This window comes from Salvelinus alpinus, chromosome 19 (genome assembly GCF_045679555.1).
Source record: "Salvelinus alpinus chromosome 19, SLU_Salpinus.1, whole genome shotgun sequence".
In the NCBI taxonomy this organism is placed as follows: Eukaryota; Metazoa; Chordata; class Actinopteri; order Salmoniformes; family Salmonidae; genus Salvelinus; species Salvelinus alpinus.
In genome coordinates, this window is record NC_092104.1 from 23,711,625 (window position 1) to 23,727,494 (window position 15,870).

A 15,870-nucleotide genomic window follows, 5' to 3' on the forward strand; every position below is an offset into this window, starting at 1 on the left:
AATAAGATGGCGCCGGAGAACAAGGATGACGTTTTACGTATTCCAAACCAATTGTGTTTTTTGTTTGTTTCTTTGTAACTTATTTTTGAACTTATTTTGTACATAATGTTGCTGCTACCGTCTCTTATGTCCGAAAATAACTTCTGGGCATCAGAACTGCGATTACTCAACACGAACTGGCAGAATCCTTTTTTTTCTTTTTAACTAGTCCCGACAAGCCCGAATTGAATGATATACTGTTTCCCCGGGAACAGGCCCAGATCCCTGTCATTTGCGTGAAGAGAAGGTGAAGAAAAAGGGGCCAGAGGGCGGCCTGCCTTCTGAGAATTTGTAGGCGATCAACTAAACCCCAACTTCCTTCCATTCTGCTAGCAAACGTGCAATCTTTGGAAAATAAAATCGATGACCTACGCGGAAGATTAAACTCCCAACGGGTCATTCAAAACTGAACGACGACATCAACATGTAGCTGGCTGGTTATACTCTGTATCGGCAGGACAGAACAGGGGCATCTGGTAAGACAAGGGGCGGCGGAGTGTATTTTTGTAAATAACAGCTGGTGCACGATATCTAAGGAAGTCTCAAGGTTTTGCTCGCCTGAGGTAGAGTATCTCATGATGAGCTGTAGAACACACTATCTACCTAGAGACTTTTCAGCTGTATTTTTCGTAGCTGTCTACATACCACCGCAGACCGATGCTGGCACTAAGACCGCACTGAATGTGCTGTATTCCGCCATAAGCAAACAGGAAAACACTCACCCAGAGGCGGCGCTCTTAGTAGCCGGGGACTTTAATGCAGGGAAACTTAAATCAGTTTTACCAAATTTCTATCCGCATGTTAAATGTGCAACCAGAGGGAAAAAACTTTGGACCACCTTTTACTCCACACATAGAGACTCATACAAAGCTTGCCCTCCATTTGGCAAATCTGACCATAATTCTATCCTCCTGATTCCTGCTTACAAGCAAAAATTAAAGCAGGAAGCACCAGTGACTAGATCAATAAGAAAAGTGGTCAGATGAAGCAGATGCTAAGCTACAGGACTGTTTTGCTAGCGCAGACTGGAATATGTTCTGGGATTCCTCTGATGGCATTGGCTTCATCAATAAGTGCATCGACGACGTCGTCCCCACAGTGACGTACATACCCCAACCAGAAGCCATGGATTACAGGCAATATCCGCACTGAGCTAAAGGCTAGAGCTGCCACTTTCAAGGAGCGTGACTCTAACCTGGAAGCTTATAAGAAATCCTGCTATGCCCTCCGACGAACCATCAAAGCGTCAATAGAGGACTAAGATCGAATTGTACTACATAGGCTCTGATGTTCGTCGGATGTGGCAGGGCTTGCAAACCATTAGACTACAAAGGGAAGCACAGCCGAGAGCTGCCCAGTGACACGAGCCTACCAGATGAGCTAAACTACTTCTATGCTCGCTTCGAGGCAAATAACACTGAAACATGCATGAGAGCACCAGCTGTTCCGGAAGACTGTGTGATCACGCTCTCCGCAGCCGATGTAAGACCTTTAAAACTTCTTCGGGATCAGTGTCCCTTCCACGGGATGGTTGAGCTAACACAGGCTAATTCGATTAGCATGAGGTTGTAAGTACAAGAACATTTCCCAGAACATAATTTAGATATCTGATATTGTCAGGAAGATTAACAAGAATTTAAGCTAATTGCACTGTCCAATTTACAGTAGCTATTACAGTAAAAGAGTGAGGAGAGTGCACAAAAGTTATTAATAAACAAATTAGGCACATTTGGGCTGTCTTGATACAACATTTTGAACAGAAATGCAATGGTTCATTGGATCAGTCAAATGTTGCACAAACATTGCTGCCATCTAGTGGCCAAAATCTAAATTGCACCTAGGCTGGAATAATACATTATGGATTTCAAAGATGATGGTACAAAAGAACACTTGTTTTTTTCTTTGTATTATCTTTTACCAAATCTATTGTGTTATTCTCCTACATTCCTTTCACATTTCCACAAACTTCAAAGTGTTTCCTTTCAAATGGTACCAAGAATATACATATCCTTGCTTAAGGGCCTGAGCTACAGGCAGTTAGATTTGGGTATGTCTTTTTAGGCGAAAATTTAAAAAAAAGGGGGCGGATCCTTAAGATCAACATTCACAGACGGATTACCTGGACGTGTACTGCGAGCATGCGCTGACCAACTGACCATGGGTAGGTAACAACACATCCAACACGCTGATCCTCAACCCGGGGCCCTCAGGAGTGTGTGCTCAGTCCCCTACTGTACTGCCTGTTCACTCATGACTGCACTGCCAGGCATGACCCCAATACCATCATTAAGTTTGCCGATGACAAAACAGTGGTAGGCCTGATCACCGACAACGATGAGACAGCTTATAGGGAGTAGGTCAGAGACCTGGCCGGGTGGTGCCAGGACAAAACCTCTCCCTCAACCTGATCAAGACAAAGGAGATGATTTGTGGACTACAGGAAAAAGAGGACCGAGCACGCCCCCATTCTCATCGAAGGGGCTGTAGTGGAGCAGGTTGAGGGCTTCAAGTTCCTTGGTGTCTACATCACCAACAAACTTACATGGTCCAAGTTAGGGATGGGCGATATGGCCAAAATCTCATATCCAGAAATCCATACATATCACGTTAGACACATTCTGTAAATTCAATGAATAAATAGTTTATATAAAGTGACCACATGTAAAGGCCTATTTCTTATTACATTTTGAATTATACTCAACAAATAAAAGGTATTTGCATTTGGTACCTTGAGTCAAGTGTTAGCACCAACTCACGAAACCCCCGTTTCTCGACAGTGTAAATTAGGGCCATGTCTTTGCAAATGTAAGTTGTGACGGCGGCTGTTACCTCCTTTCAGCTTCATGATTCTTTGCCATATGGTGTGCCGCGGGCAAAAGCCTCTTGCAACGTCAGTTGGGTTTGTTTTGAGCACTCAACTGTACTTTTTTGGGTCTCATCCGTAAACTCTCCATACTGTTTCACATGATTCTTGCGTAGGTGGTAAGAGGTTAGTGGTGTTTGAGCGTGTTGTCGGGACCGGCCTGCGGCATATTTTGCAGAGGATGGTTTTCTGGTGCGTGTCAGACTTTACATACCCAAACCATGCCCTTGCGACCGAAGTAGCCCCTCTTTTAGGTACGGTCTCCGTGCTCTGTGTCACGTTCACTCCCCTCCATGTTTGTTTGTGTTGCAAATGTCCAAATATTGCCATAAAGAGTATGATTTGCGACACAACGAAATAAACGAGAGCATAATATGAAACGATAGACAATTTTCTATCGTCACACGATATATATCACCTAGCCCTAGTTCAAGCACACCACGACAGTCGTGAAGAGGGCACAACAAAACCTGTTCCCCCTCAGGAGACTGAAAAGATTTGGAATGTGTCCTCAGATCCTCAAAAGGTTCTACAGCTGCACCACCGAGAGCATCCTGACTGGTTGCATCACTACCTGGTATGGCAACTGCTCGGCCTCTGACCGTAAGGCACTACAGAGTTTAGTGCGTACGGCCCAGTACATCACTGGTGCCAAGCTTCCTGCCATCCAGGACCTCTACACCAGGCAGTATCAGAGGAAGGCCCTAAAAATTGTCAGACTCCAGCCACCCTAGTCATAGACTGTTCTCTCTGCTAACACACAGCAAGCGGTACAGGAGCGCCAAGTCTAGGTCCAAGAGGCTTCTAAACAGCTTTTACCCGGGCCAACTCTTTTCTCTGTATACATCAATGATGTCGCTCTTGCTGCTGGTGATTCTCTGGTCCACCTCTACGCAGACGACACCATTCTGTATACTTCTGGCCCCTCTTTGGACACTGTTAACTAACCCCCAGACGAGCTTCAATGCCATACAACTCTCCTTCCGTGGCCTACAACTGCTCTTAAATGCTAGTAAAACTAAATGCATGCTCTTCAACCGATCGCTGCCCGCCCGTCCAGCATCACTACTCTGGACGGTTCTGACTTAGAATATGTGGACAACTACAAATACCTAGGTGTCTGGTTAGACTGTAAACTCTCCTTCCAGACTCACATTAACCATCTTCAATCCAAAATTAAATCTAGAATCGGCTTCCTATTTCGCAACAAAGCATCATTCACTCATGCTGCCAAACAGTCAGTTTTACAAGGGTATATCTTGATGATCCTTGACTTCGCCGACGTCATATACAAAATATCCTCCAACACTCTACTCAGACTGCATCCAATTTGCTATCACAGTGCCATCCGTTTTGTCACCAAAGCCCCATATACTACCCACCACTGCGACCTGTATGTTCTCGTTGGCTGGCCCTCGCTTCACATTCGTCGCCAAACCCACTGGCTCCAGGTCATCTATAAGTCTTTGCTAGGTAAAGCCCCGCCTTATCTCAGCTCACTGGTCACTATAGCAGCACCCACCCGTAGCACTCGCTCCAGCAGGTATATCTCACTGGTCACCCCCAAAGCCAATTCCTCCTTTGGCCGCCTTTCCTTCCAGTTCTCTGCTGCCAATGACTGGAATGAATTGCAAAAATCACTGAAGCTGGACACCCATATCTCCCTCACTAACTTTAAGCACCAGCTGTCAGAGCAGCTCACAGATCACTGCACCTGTACATAGCCCATCTGTAAATAGGCCATCCAACTACCTCATCCCCATACTGTTATTTATTTTTTACTCCTTTGCACCCCAGTATCTCTACTTGCACATTCATCTTTTGCACATCTATCACTCCAGTGTTTAATTGCTAAATTGTAATTATTTTGCCACTATGGCCTATTTATTGCCCTTATCTTACCTCATTTGCACACACTGTATATAGACTTTTTCTCTATTGTGTTATTGATTGTATGTTTGTTTATTCCATGTGTAACTCTGTTTTTGTGTCACACTGCTTTGCTTTATCTTGGCCAGGTCGCAGTTGTAAATGAGAACTTGTTCTCAACTATTCTACCTGGTTAAATAAAAAAAAACAAGCCATAAGACTCCCGAACATCTAATCAAATGGCTTCCCAGACTATTTGCATTGCCGACCCCCCCCCCCCCCCCCCTTACACCGCTGCTACTCTCTGTTATCATCTATGCATAGTCACTTTAATAACTCTACCTACATGTACATATTACCTCAACTAATCGGTGCCCCCGCACATTGAGACCATACCGGTACCCCCATGTATAGTCTCGCTATTGTTATTTTACTGCTGCTCTTTAATTACTTGTTACTTTTATTTCTTATTCTTACTCAATTATAATTTTTTCCTGCATTGTTGGTTAGGGGCTCTTAAGCATTTCACTGTAAGGTCTACACCTGTTGTATTTGGCGCATGTGACTAAATTTGATTTTATAATCACTAGTAGGCAGTCACATTCTGAAGTTAAAGTGCCTGTTTTCTGAGCCGTTGTCAATTACTGTATTAGTCACTTCTGTAAATCACTTTTGATGCTAATACAGGGGTCAAGTGTCTTGACAATCCCTGCCTATGTATAAGGCAGTTACGCAATTTCAAATGTTAGTCACTGCAGCCGAGGAAATGTGGTTTTAGTGGCTATAGGAGTTTCTTCACCACTCACACATTGATTCAAACCTTTCCCTCACCTCTGCCTAATGTGTTCTCCCAGGCTGCTACCACTAACATCAAGTCAGCCCTCAGTACCAGCAACAAGAAAACTACTCTAGCTGCAGACTTCCAGTTCCCCCCTGAGACCCTGTCCCGACTCAGCCTCAAACCTGCCAGCACAGTAAGACCTCCTGTACACAACAACCAGCATGAAATAAACACATTTTGGGTGAAATGAATGTAACACACACTAGTTGACCCTGTCCTGTGTCTCCATGGTGATACTGGGGGACAGTGGTGTTCTAAAACAATGTGCAGCCGCTACCAGATACAGTCAGGCCTTCATCACCGTAGCTGATTGGAACTGATATGCTGGTGCAACTGATAAAGTGAAGATTGTGATGCCACTGACATGTGTTCTATGTCAGTAAATGTGTGTGCTCCATGTCAGTAAACGTGTGTGCTCCATGTCAGTAAACGTGTGTGCTCCATGTCAGTAAACGTGTGTGCTCCATGTCAGTAAACGTGTGTGCTCCATGTCAGTTGTGTAAAGAGGGACAGAAGAAGTTGTCTGGAGAGCTGGAAGGCATCGGAGACTACGACTACAACAACACCAACGACACAGCCAACTTCTGCCCTGGCCTGCAGGTCTGTATTGTAACTCCCGTGTCAGTCTTATACAGTTTCCATTATGTGTCAAGACCACTACAGAGATATCGAACTTGCCACTGTATCATTACCCCCACTAATTCTATAGCTTCAGCCCTATTTTGTTAGTAGCTGGTTTTGTAATTATTTGGCTAATCTCTTTCTCGTCCTCTCTCTACATATCTATTTGACTCTCTATAGGGTGGGGACAGTGATGATGGTGAAGGTTTCAGTGGAGGTGCAGATGACACCCAGCCTTCCGCAGACGGTAACCTCGCCTCCTCACAAGACCATGACGACGTGTCCACCTATGGGGAGGACGACCTGGTGCCAGAACCACACCGGGTAAGACTGGTGGGAAGGGGAATGGTTATGGGGAGCCAGTGTTCAGCAAGTGTCATGCTCTGAAATTTGTGTAGAAATGAATAAAGACTAAATATTCTCCAAATAATTGAATGGGTAAACACCAATGTTTTGGGACCCAGTGCCGCCTTCAGGGTATAAATGCCCTGAAATGGCAGCATCATGTTTGAAATGTTGTTAAAGCCCGGCTTTGCCTTTCATTTCAGGTGAACAAGATTGAGATAAACCACGCCAAAACAGCCAAGAAGATGGACATGAAGAGGCTTAAGAACATCATGTGGAATCTTCTGACTGACAGTCTGGAAAAAACAGCCAAGGTCAATTTTAAAGTGTTTTCATGCCTCTCTTTGACTGGCTTCTATGGTTGGCTAATATGTTGTTGTTTTTTCCTCCATGCCTCTTCCTTGCAGACCTAGGTAGAAAATCAATAGCTTTTGCTCGACTCCTATCGCTTCTGTCCTCTCCTCACCTGCTTTTGAAAAAGGTCAAAGGTAGTCAAGGAGAGGAAACAAATGTGCTTGTATGAAGTGAGACTCTCCTGCTCCAATCGCGCTTCATCAGGAAAATCGGGCAAACATTTATTTTGGAATGCCAAAAGTAATGGCTAGATGTGAAAGACATTCTATAGATAAAAGGATAAGTAGCATATAGTTTTTAAATGTGTGCGTGCTTTTCTCCTATGAGAAAACAGCTGATTCAATGGGGGTGTGGCAGATTTTAAAACACTTCCGTGCTAGAAGCTGAAAGGATACTCTTGTGCATCCTCTGCTGAAGTAGGTAATCAAGGAGGTGAGCACTCCTCTGTTCGCCTACTAACAATTTGACACTCCTTGACCATGGAGTTTCCGGGTCATGGACAGACTTGCCCAATAGCTGACATGCATAAAGATGGCGACCCCCATGTACTTACTACAAATGCCTAATTTGCAAAGTTCACTGTGTTATACAGTGCTCCCCATTTACTATTGTATTGTATCTGCATTAGCACAATAAACTTGATTCCGATTCTAGATCCAAGACCATTTTAAAAAGCGAGAAAGTAGATTGTGCAGATTTATTGGCACATTGAACCATGTCCCGTGCCGTAGTTTAAAAACTGGGTATTGCTAAAACAATAACTTAATCTGAATTCCTCCATCTTTATGCACCTTTCGCCATTGAGAATCTTCCCTGGGTTCAAATACTATTCAAAAGCTTTCAAATACTTTGAGCGTTTGCTTAAGTCTGCCAGGAGTCCCAGGTCTGCACTTTTCGATTGGTTCCATTCCAACAGCCAAGCTGAATTTACCACAAATTACATTTGAAATGATTTCAAATAGTATTTGAACCCAGGACTGCTTCCTTGTGGTTGACAGTGTTATGTTTTGTTCTCAGCAGGAGATGGAGAATGCTGAGACTTCAGAGGTGTCTGGGGAGAAAGTCTTCAGTCAGACCACAAAGACCCTGCTTCAAAGGTACCAAGCCTTAGTATCACCACTGGGCCCATACTTAAATGGCTATAGTGTTTTCTCAGCTGCCATTGAAGAGAATTGTAGTTGTTTTGCTTCTTCTTTTCATTAAACTAGTAGTGAGATAGACATGTGTCATTTATTTAGACATTACTGCCAACTGAGGGACTTTGGATGGTGATGGTCCAAATATTAATTTGCTAAAAGGGATGTGGATGGGACATATGTGCTGATAAATAATGTAATAAAAGCGATGCATTGTTCTCCCTCTGCTGTCACTTCAGCCTGCCCCCCACCATGGCTCAGAACCTGTCTGTGCCCCTGGCGTTCGTCGCCCTGCTGCACTTGGCCAATGAGAAGGTGAGTAGCTACTTCTCTGACCTATTGCACAATGTCATTACTTAAATAAGTTGGTTCTAGATATGGCTATTATGTTGGCATGCAGTGGTAGTACATATCTACATTATTAACTTTTAGAGCTTTTATTAATTGAGCGGGTGTGTGGAAGCATTCACAAACCCTTTAATCTGCACAATTTATTTTGTCTGTGTTAAATATAAACTTGATATGAATCTTTCAGATAGGCGTCAGCATCAAGACTGTTTCCACTTGGTAGTTGAGCGTGAATGAAGAGTTAACCACGCCACTCAATTTTTTTTGTCATTCATTGTCTGTTTTCTTTAAAAAGAATTTGGAGCTTGTGAAGGTGGACGACATGTCAGATATCGTCATCAAGCAAGGTCAATGAAAAGGGCTAAACAATGGGACTTAAAAAGAGACTTGTTTCCTTTTTCTCCTCAATCTGCTTATTCTCACCTTTTCTATGTATATGAAGAATTCCTGGCCATTCCCGCCATATTTAGGTGAAATATGTTATTTCTAGGAAATGTATAGTAAGTGTCCCTTTAAAAAGAATGAATCATCTGTTTATTACCTGAATAGTGTTTTAAACATATTTACCTGTACATTCAGTTGAACCTGTCCTTTTTTTGTTTTACATCTATTGTGTGTAAATAACAGTGGAGGCTGCTGAGGGGAGAGTGGCTCATAATAATGTCTGGAATGGTTTCAAACACATGAAAACCATGTGTTTGATACCATTCCATTCCGGCCATTTTTTATGAGTCGTCCTCCCCTCAGGAGCCTCCACTTGTAAATAATATAAATGCTTCACTCCTGCCTTCCTCAAGACTGTGTAATGTGTACATACCAAAAATAAAAGTTTGTTTTTCTACATTACACAGGAATCAGGTACAAGCAAACTGCAAGGTAGCTATTTTTAGGTGTGGTTATTTATGCTCTACCTTGTTATACATTCAGCTGGCGCCATTGGATTGTAGTGTACTCCCTGCAGCCTTGTCATGAATGTCCCAAACTGCACTCCTTTTTACTAGAGCTCTAAGGGAATGGGTGCCATTTGGGATGCAGACACAGGCTTAAAACCAGTTAGTCAGGGTTAACAGTGTGTGCGGGCTGGGTGATACCGCGTCAGCATGACTGGTAGAACAGGAGCTGCTGGGATGGGTGGAGTCACTCACTTATTGATCTGAGCATGTATTGTATGTTGTTACACCGCCTCAATAATCTCTCACCCCCCTTCCCTATCTTGAATGACACACTACATTTGGAATGTAAAGCAGATAATTGTTTTCCATAGGTCCATTCCCAGCATTAACACTGTATTACATATAATGTAGGCCTACTGTATGAGATTTTGACATCAAAAGCTTACAGCAAACTACCTACAAGCAACCACACAAAACTGTCAACCTAAAAGCATGTCTGAGACTGAACCTGCATCAGATATGTAGTATCTGTCAGCATGTGATATCAATCCTTTTAGACAAGATCTATCTTTATCACTGGGACATTATTCTGGGCATTCAAGACAATAGTGAACTTGGGGGAAAACGAGTTCCAACTGGGAAAAGTAGTTTAATGGTCATTTAACTCGGAATTCCAAGTCGGAAAATGTAGGGCATCATTTTAGAGCTCTGAACTGAAGATCGCCTACGTCATGATTTGACCTCGTTTTTTCCCCTGAGTTCCCAGTTGTTTAGAACGTACTGAATTCGGGGATGTCCGAGTTCCCAGTTGTTATGAACGCGGCATCGGGCCAGCAGACAGCGGTTAGGGGGCTGGCGTCAATCGACCTGCTGTATCTTATACAGTTCTTGCACACAGAAGTTACAGGTAAAAAGGAAACCGTTCCTTACTGTAGCACCCAGCACATACCAACGATGAACAAGAATCCTGATGTGAAAGTTTGTGGGCTAACCAGCACAACGACATTCTGAGTTGGGTCCATTTTCTTACCTGCTGCAGGTGCTCTAACGCCCTCGTGAGGATGCAAAGTGGAAGCAGAAGACAGAAGAGGTGGGTCAAGCCGAAGGACTGCACTTTAAGGGAGAGAAAAGTTCATGAGCAACAGGAGGCAACGTAAGCTGTTCAGCAGGAACATCAAACTCGCATAATCCATTTTTTTTTTTTAAGTTATACAAATTGGATGTATCGGGATTTAAAAAATAAACTCCGGTGGCGATAAACGAAGACTGAAGACAAATGGATAATGATTTGGTAGGTGCTGATCATGGAACGGTCGGTTCTTTTCTGGTGTGTTGTTGAACCAGTCTCAATTGAATCCACACATTAATAATAGCGTAACTTTCTCACTTGAGAATAAATGTAACAGGTTGATTGTGAGTCAACAGTCGCCTGTTTTGCTTACTTACAGTGTGTAAAGTTGTGAAAATGTTCTGTTTTGCCTTCATTCATTGCGCACATTCTATCTGACCAAGAGGTCGCTGGCAGTATCGCTTTTGCGGAAGATTGCGTTTGAATTGTTTAAATTGTAACGTTTGTGTATTTGACATGGCGCCTGTGCACCAATTGTTACTTTTGGTATTTGTTTTGATAATCACCACTAATTGTAGCCTATCTATTCCATAACGACAACAACAATCCATGAAAGTATACCCCTGTCAGAGCATATAAAGAGTCATTATGTAACACTTCAACGACTTTCGCTTGAATCGTCAGCTGGAAAATATAGGAGGATAGTCAAATATACCAAACTCAAATACTACACCTTACTTTTTATGGGCTCTATGGGAGAATACTTGGAGAAACCCGTATGAATGTAGTGTGGATTACTGTACTTTCTCCTCAGGAGTGGATGTCAAGTTTTGAATTGCCACTACAAGGGGGACTTCAGCTAAACTAACACAAACATACATTTGGCCTTTCTTGCCTGTAGCTGGATTGTTCGTTCCCGTCATCTCTGTTAACATGAAACAGTTAATACAGTAAATGGTTTGTCTGGTAATTCATCAGCCTGTTGACTCATCATATTCTCCAAATGAAGAAACATATACGCACAGGATTGAACCTAGGCTATTTTCTACTTCTGAGCTGAGTTTAGATCATTCACAAGGAAGTGGGCAGTTTGGTAGGCCTAATATTGCTTGCCTGGTGTCAGTTGCCTGGGTTGTATGGTCTTGGAGGGTAGATTGTAGACAGACCACTTGACAGGCTCTTCAGCATTAGTTTCTCCCAAATCCATTAGCTAGACACAGTCCAGCGTGTATCCAAGAGTTTGGTTCTGGGTTGAGGTTCAGAGATTACTTAAACATAAATGTCTGATTCATGAGTCAGTCCACAATATCCATGAGATGCACTTTAGAACAAAATAAAAATTAAAACCTGATACATTGTCATTTGCACATTGTAACTGACCAAAATGTGAGGGAAATGACTTGGTATTTACAAGTACATTTTAGAGCAACGTGGTACACAAATCAAGTGCTTAACCCCTGTTCAACATGTTTGGCATGCCAAGGAGTTGTCATATCACAAACAGACTGGCAGTTATTTACTGACCTAAGATCCATAATTAATCTAAATGATTTCCTCATTTATGTCAGCGAAGTGGTTATCTGTTTGATGTATCTCTGTCAAGGACAGAATACAGCCGTCATGCCGAGGTAGTGCAGTGTGTTGTGAGTTTGGATCTCTAACCAGTTGAAGGACTTTCAAAGCTTCAAAAAGGCTTGCTTCTCAAGTATTTGAATAAGATACTGTGTAATACTGTATGTAGCCTACTAATCTCTCTAACGTCAGTGAACTTCCTTTGTCAGTATGTAATGTTTCTCTCTTGGTGGGACTTGTCATTTGATAGCAGTCGACCATTCAGTGGGCCTTATACAGGCAAAGCCCTGTGCCAGGAGAAAGCAGGTTGTGAAGGGAGGAGACTGAGAACAGAGGGGGAGGGAGGGAGACGGGTTGTGACGCAGCAAAGCTTACCGTTTCCTGGAGACGCCTGTGTTTTTTGAGCCAGTGAGCCTGCTCATGGGGTTTGGAGAAGAAAGAAAAAAATGATTGCAACATGCACACTCACTCCTTTCTCTTTGTCTCACATACAAAGCCTAACACGTCAGCAACGTCTAATCGAGTCTTTTGCACTTTTAAGTGTAGTGAAGTTCCTCAGCAAACTAACTGGCTCTGGATGTCAAAACTAGCATTTCCTGGCTTACGGGGACCTTCAGACATGTACTGTCAATTAAATGTGCCTATTTAAAATATATATTCCTGACATGGATTTTCATTGGATCTTGTGTGCGTGCGTCTCTTATTTTTGTGCAGGTCTTACGTGATCATTCAAAGGCAGCTATGACATAAAGATATGGACATTCTTCTGACTAGAGCGTAAAAGGTTATTTGAGAAGTGATACAGGTGTAAAACTTCCCCACAGGGTTCTCTTCTTACTACTGTTAATGGATTGTTGATAAAGCTTTGTAGGAATAATCTACACCATAACCCCAGTCAGCCCATTAGCAGCATTTGAGTACTTGAGTCCTTTATCATTGGCTTGATGGTCTATATTTCACACAGATATCCTCAGTTTATGAAAACACGTGCTGGATGATTGCTGAAGTGTATTTTCGTCATTGACCTCTTTCGCCTCTGTCTGTCTCTGTCTGTCTTCAGGAGCAGGGAGAGGTGGTGGAGCAGGACAAGGTGAGGACCCTGCAGTCTCAGGTGGAGGGAGTGAAGGACATCATGACCCAGAACGTGGACCGGATCCTGGCCCGGGGAGAGAGGCTGGACGACTTGATGGGCAAGTCAGAGGACCTGCAGGCTGGGGTTAGTCAGTCCTGCAACACTGCTCCACATCTCTATACATCTCTGTTCGACATTGTCTCTCTCCTCATCATGTGCTCCTCACTGCATTAATTTGTCCTCATTTAACATCTATTGTAACGTCATATTACATCCAATTATTGATACCTAAAGTATTCAATGGACCTAAAGAGTGAACCATGGTGTGGGTTTGTTCAAGGTGTACATTTAAAAAAAAATCTAATTGCAGGCTACAAACTCTCTGAAATGTGTAGACTACATATCTGCAGTTTACAAAGCATTGATTACTGCAAAATGCTGCAAATGATAGAACTTCTGTGAGCGTGTTCCTAGTAGCGTCCCATCTCTTTCTCAGGCTGAGGACTTCAAGCACACGTCCCAGAAGGTGGCTCGCTCCTACTGGTGGAAGAACATGAAGCTGTGGGTGGTGATCGTGGTCATTGTCCTCGTCATAATCCTCATCATCGTACTGCTCAGCACTGGCGTCATCCCAACCAGCACCCCTGTTCCCCCACTCCCCAAACCTACTAAAAGACCAAACGAGTAATGTTTTCCCCCACTGTGTTTCAATGTGTTTTAGCTGAGCTGGTTGCTAGAGAGGATGTCAGTGGGGTTTTTTGTTTTGAAAGATGGGGAAAACTTAGCTGCAATGGTATAGTGAAAGAAAGGGGGAATTGAGAGAGGGAAAGAGAGAATGGAGAGAGAGTCTGAAGAAGCATGAGAGCCTTTTGACCTCTATCCATGACCTGATACTCCATCATACACAAACTGCGGGAACTCATGTCATGACCTATGTGGGTTCTCATTGTCCCTGTACTCAGGCCTTGGAAACTCTGGCTAACTCCAGACAACCTGTTGTGAGAGAGGTGGAATTGAACAGCTAACAACTCCCCTTGCTGGTCCAAACGAGTGTCTCAAGCTCCTAGGACTACTGTCAGCCATCTCATAGCTTTGTTAATGTCTTCCTCTCATAGAATAGGCCAATGGCTTTCAGAACAATTGTAATTCAGCAATTGCTCAACTATTTCTTCCCACTTAAGGCTTCATTCATAAAAAATGTATTCATCCAGATAATGTAATCTTGACTAAATTGAAACGGTTAATTGCATAGTAGCTTTTGGTAGGCCTACCTGTATTCTTTAACTACTTGTGGGTTTTAACTCATCTCACTGCCCACTCCAATGTTACAATACCAGCCAAGCTTTGGGGAGGTCAAGGAGTTTACTCCCATGCTTGTATATAGTTATTTTACCTGTATATACATTTGTAAAGCACCCACATGGGGCCCTAAACCATCCCAGTAGTGTAACAATGAGGTTAATTTGAGGCTATTTATTAATGTTTTATTTTTCTCATCCCTACTGAACGTCTTTTCTTTTTTGTTTTTCATGACTGTATTAATGTTGTTTTTAATCAAAACCAATGAAAGAGAATGATATGGACCCCCTCCAGAGTCCTATCAGTATATATGTGGTTTAGAGATATAATTGTATTTTAGACAAGTAGGATGTATTGGGAATTTGGGCCCGTTTCAATTGCTATAGAATTCTATTATTTTGTTTTTCATTCATTGATGGAGTTCAATCATGTTATATCTGGTTAATTATAGAATAAATAGCATTTACTTCTGCAGTGATTTTGTTAATTATTCTGTTATCTAAGGATGGTTTCTGCCTGATCATAGGGTCACAAGAGGAAGACCCAGTACACTAACACAAAGAGGTTGGTAGAGTTGTTGAATGCACCATGGGAAATTCCTTAATTGTTTTTACTGTGTTCTTACTACTAGGATCACTCTAAGCTAAGCGGAAACAAGCAAGTCTTGAAGAAGTGCTTTCTTTGTGAATTGACAGAACATAATAGTTGAGCCATTACCACAACAGTCAGTGTTACAAGAGTTTTTAAACTAATATTTAATATCTTTGGTGGAATCATTAATAGTATTTTCTTGGACTGTAAATTTGATTTTCCAGTGGGTCCTTACTTTTAGGATTTTTACTCACCATGCATAGACCTCTCCAAATCTCCATCAATGTGTGATATCTCACAGCACAGATCTCAGACAGGAAGAGGGATGAGGTTGCTTGGATGTGATCTACAATGTCATCTTTAATCACAATGTCTCAAGTGTTGTACTGTATGATGGATCACAGCAGTTGGAAATCTGATGACATTATTTTTCACAATAGCACTGACTCAAATTTGACATCCTCTCTACTCTTGTTTCTCTCCAACAATGAATTTGAGGGTTTTTAACAAAGCACAGATATGTTCCGGGTAGCCTCTAAGAATAACATTGACGGATACGGTGACTGAGTTTTTCAGGAAGTGTATAGGATATGTTGTACCCACTGTGAGCATTAAAACCTACCCTAACCAGAAACCATGGATAGATGGCAGCATTTGCGCAAAACTGAAAGCATGAACCAATGCATTTAACCATGGCAAGGTGACTGGGAATATGGCAGAACACAAACAGTGTAGTTATTCCCTAAGTAAGGCAATTAAACAGGCACGTCAGTATAGAGACAAAGTAGAGTCGCAATTCAACGGCTCAGACATGAGACGTATGTGGCAGGGTCTACAAACAATCACGGATTACAGAGGGAAAACCAGCCATGTCGCAGACACATGAAGTCTTGCTTCCGGACAAGCTAAACACCTTCTTCGCCCGCTTTGAGGATAACACCGTGCCACCAACGCGGCC

At 42.7% G+C, this 15,870-nt stretch overlaps 1 protein-coding gene across 9 annotated transcripts in view; it reads left to right on the forward strand.

Moving 5' to 3' along the window:
- Positions 1-14,795, forward strand: part of LOC139545161 (vesicle-associated membrane protein 8-like) — a 42,854-nt gene extending 28,059 nt beyond the window's left edge. For 3 of the 9 annotated variants that reach the window (XM_071352613.1, XM_071352612.1, XM_071352615.1), the window contains exons 12-19: positions 5,626-5,745; positions 6,108-6,212; positions 6,414-6,557; positions 6,782-6,892; positions 7,950-8,029; positions 8,308-8,383; positions 13,011-13,166; positions 13,519-14,795. In XM_071352613.1, coding sequence (XP_071208714.1) covers positions 5,626-5,745; positions 6,108-6,212; positions 6,414-6,557; positions 6,782-6,892; positions 7,950-8,029; positions 8,308-8,383; positions 13,011-13,166; positions 13,519-13,710 — 984 coding nt within the window. In that variant the 3' untranslated portion in view covers positions 13,711-14,795. Of the gene's footprint in view, positions 1-5,625; positions 5,746-6,107; positions 6,213-6,413; positions 6,558-6,781; positions 6,893-7,949; positions 8,030-8,307; positions 8,384-8,603; positions 9,263-10,134; positions 10,601-13,010; positions 13,167-13,518 lie in introns of those variants that run through there. The other 6 variants (XM_071352616.1, XM_071352620.1, XM_071352614.1 and 3 more) reach the window with 5 other exon arrangements.
- Positions 14,796-15,870: the final 1,075 nt, after the last annotated feature.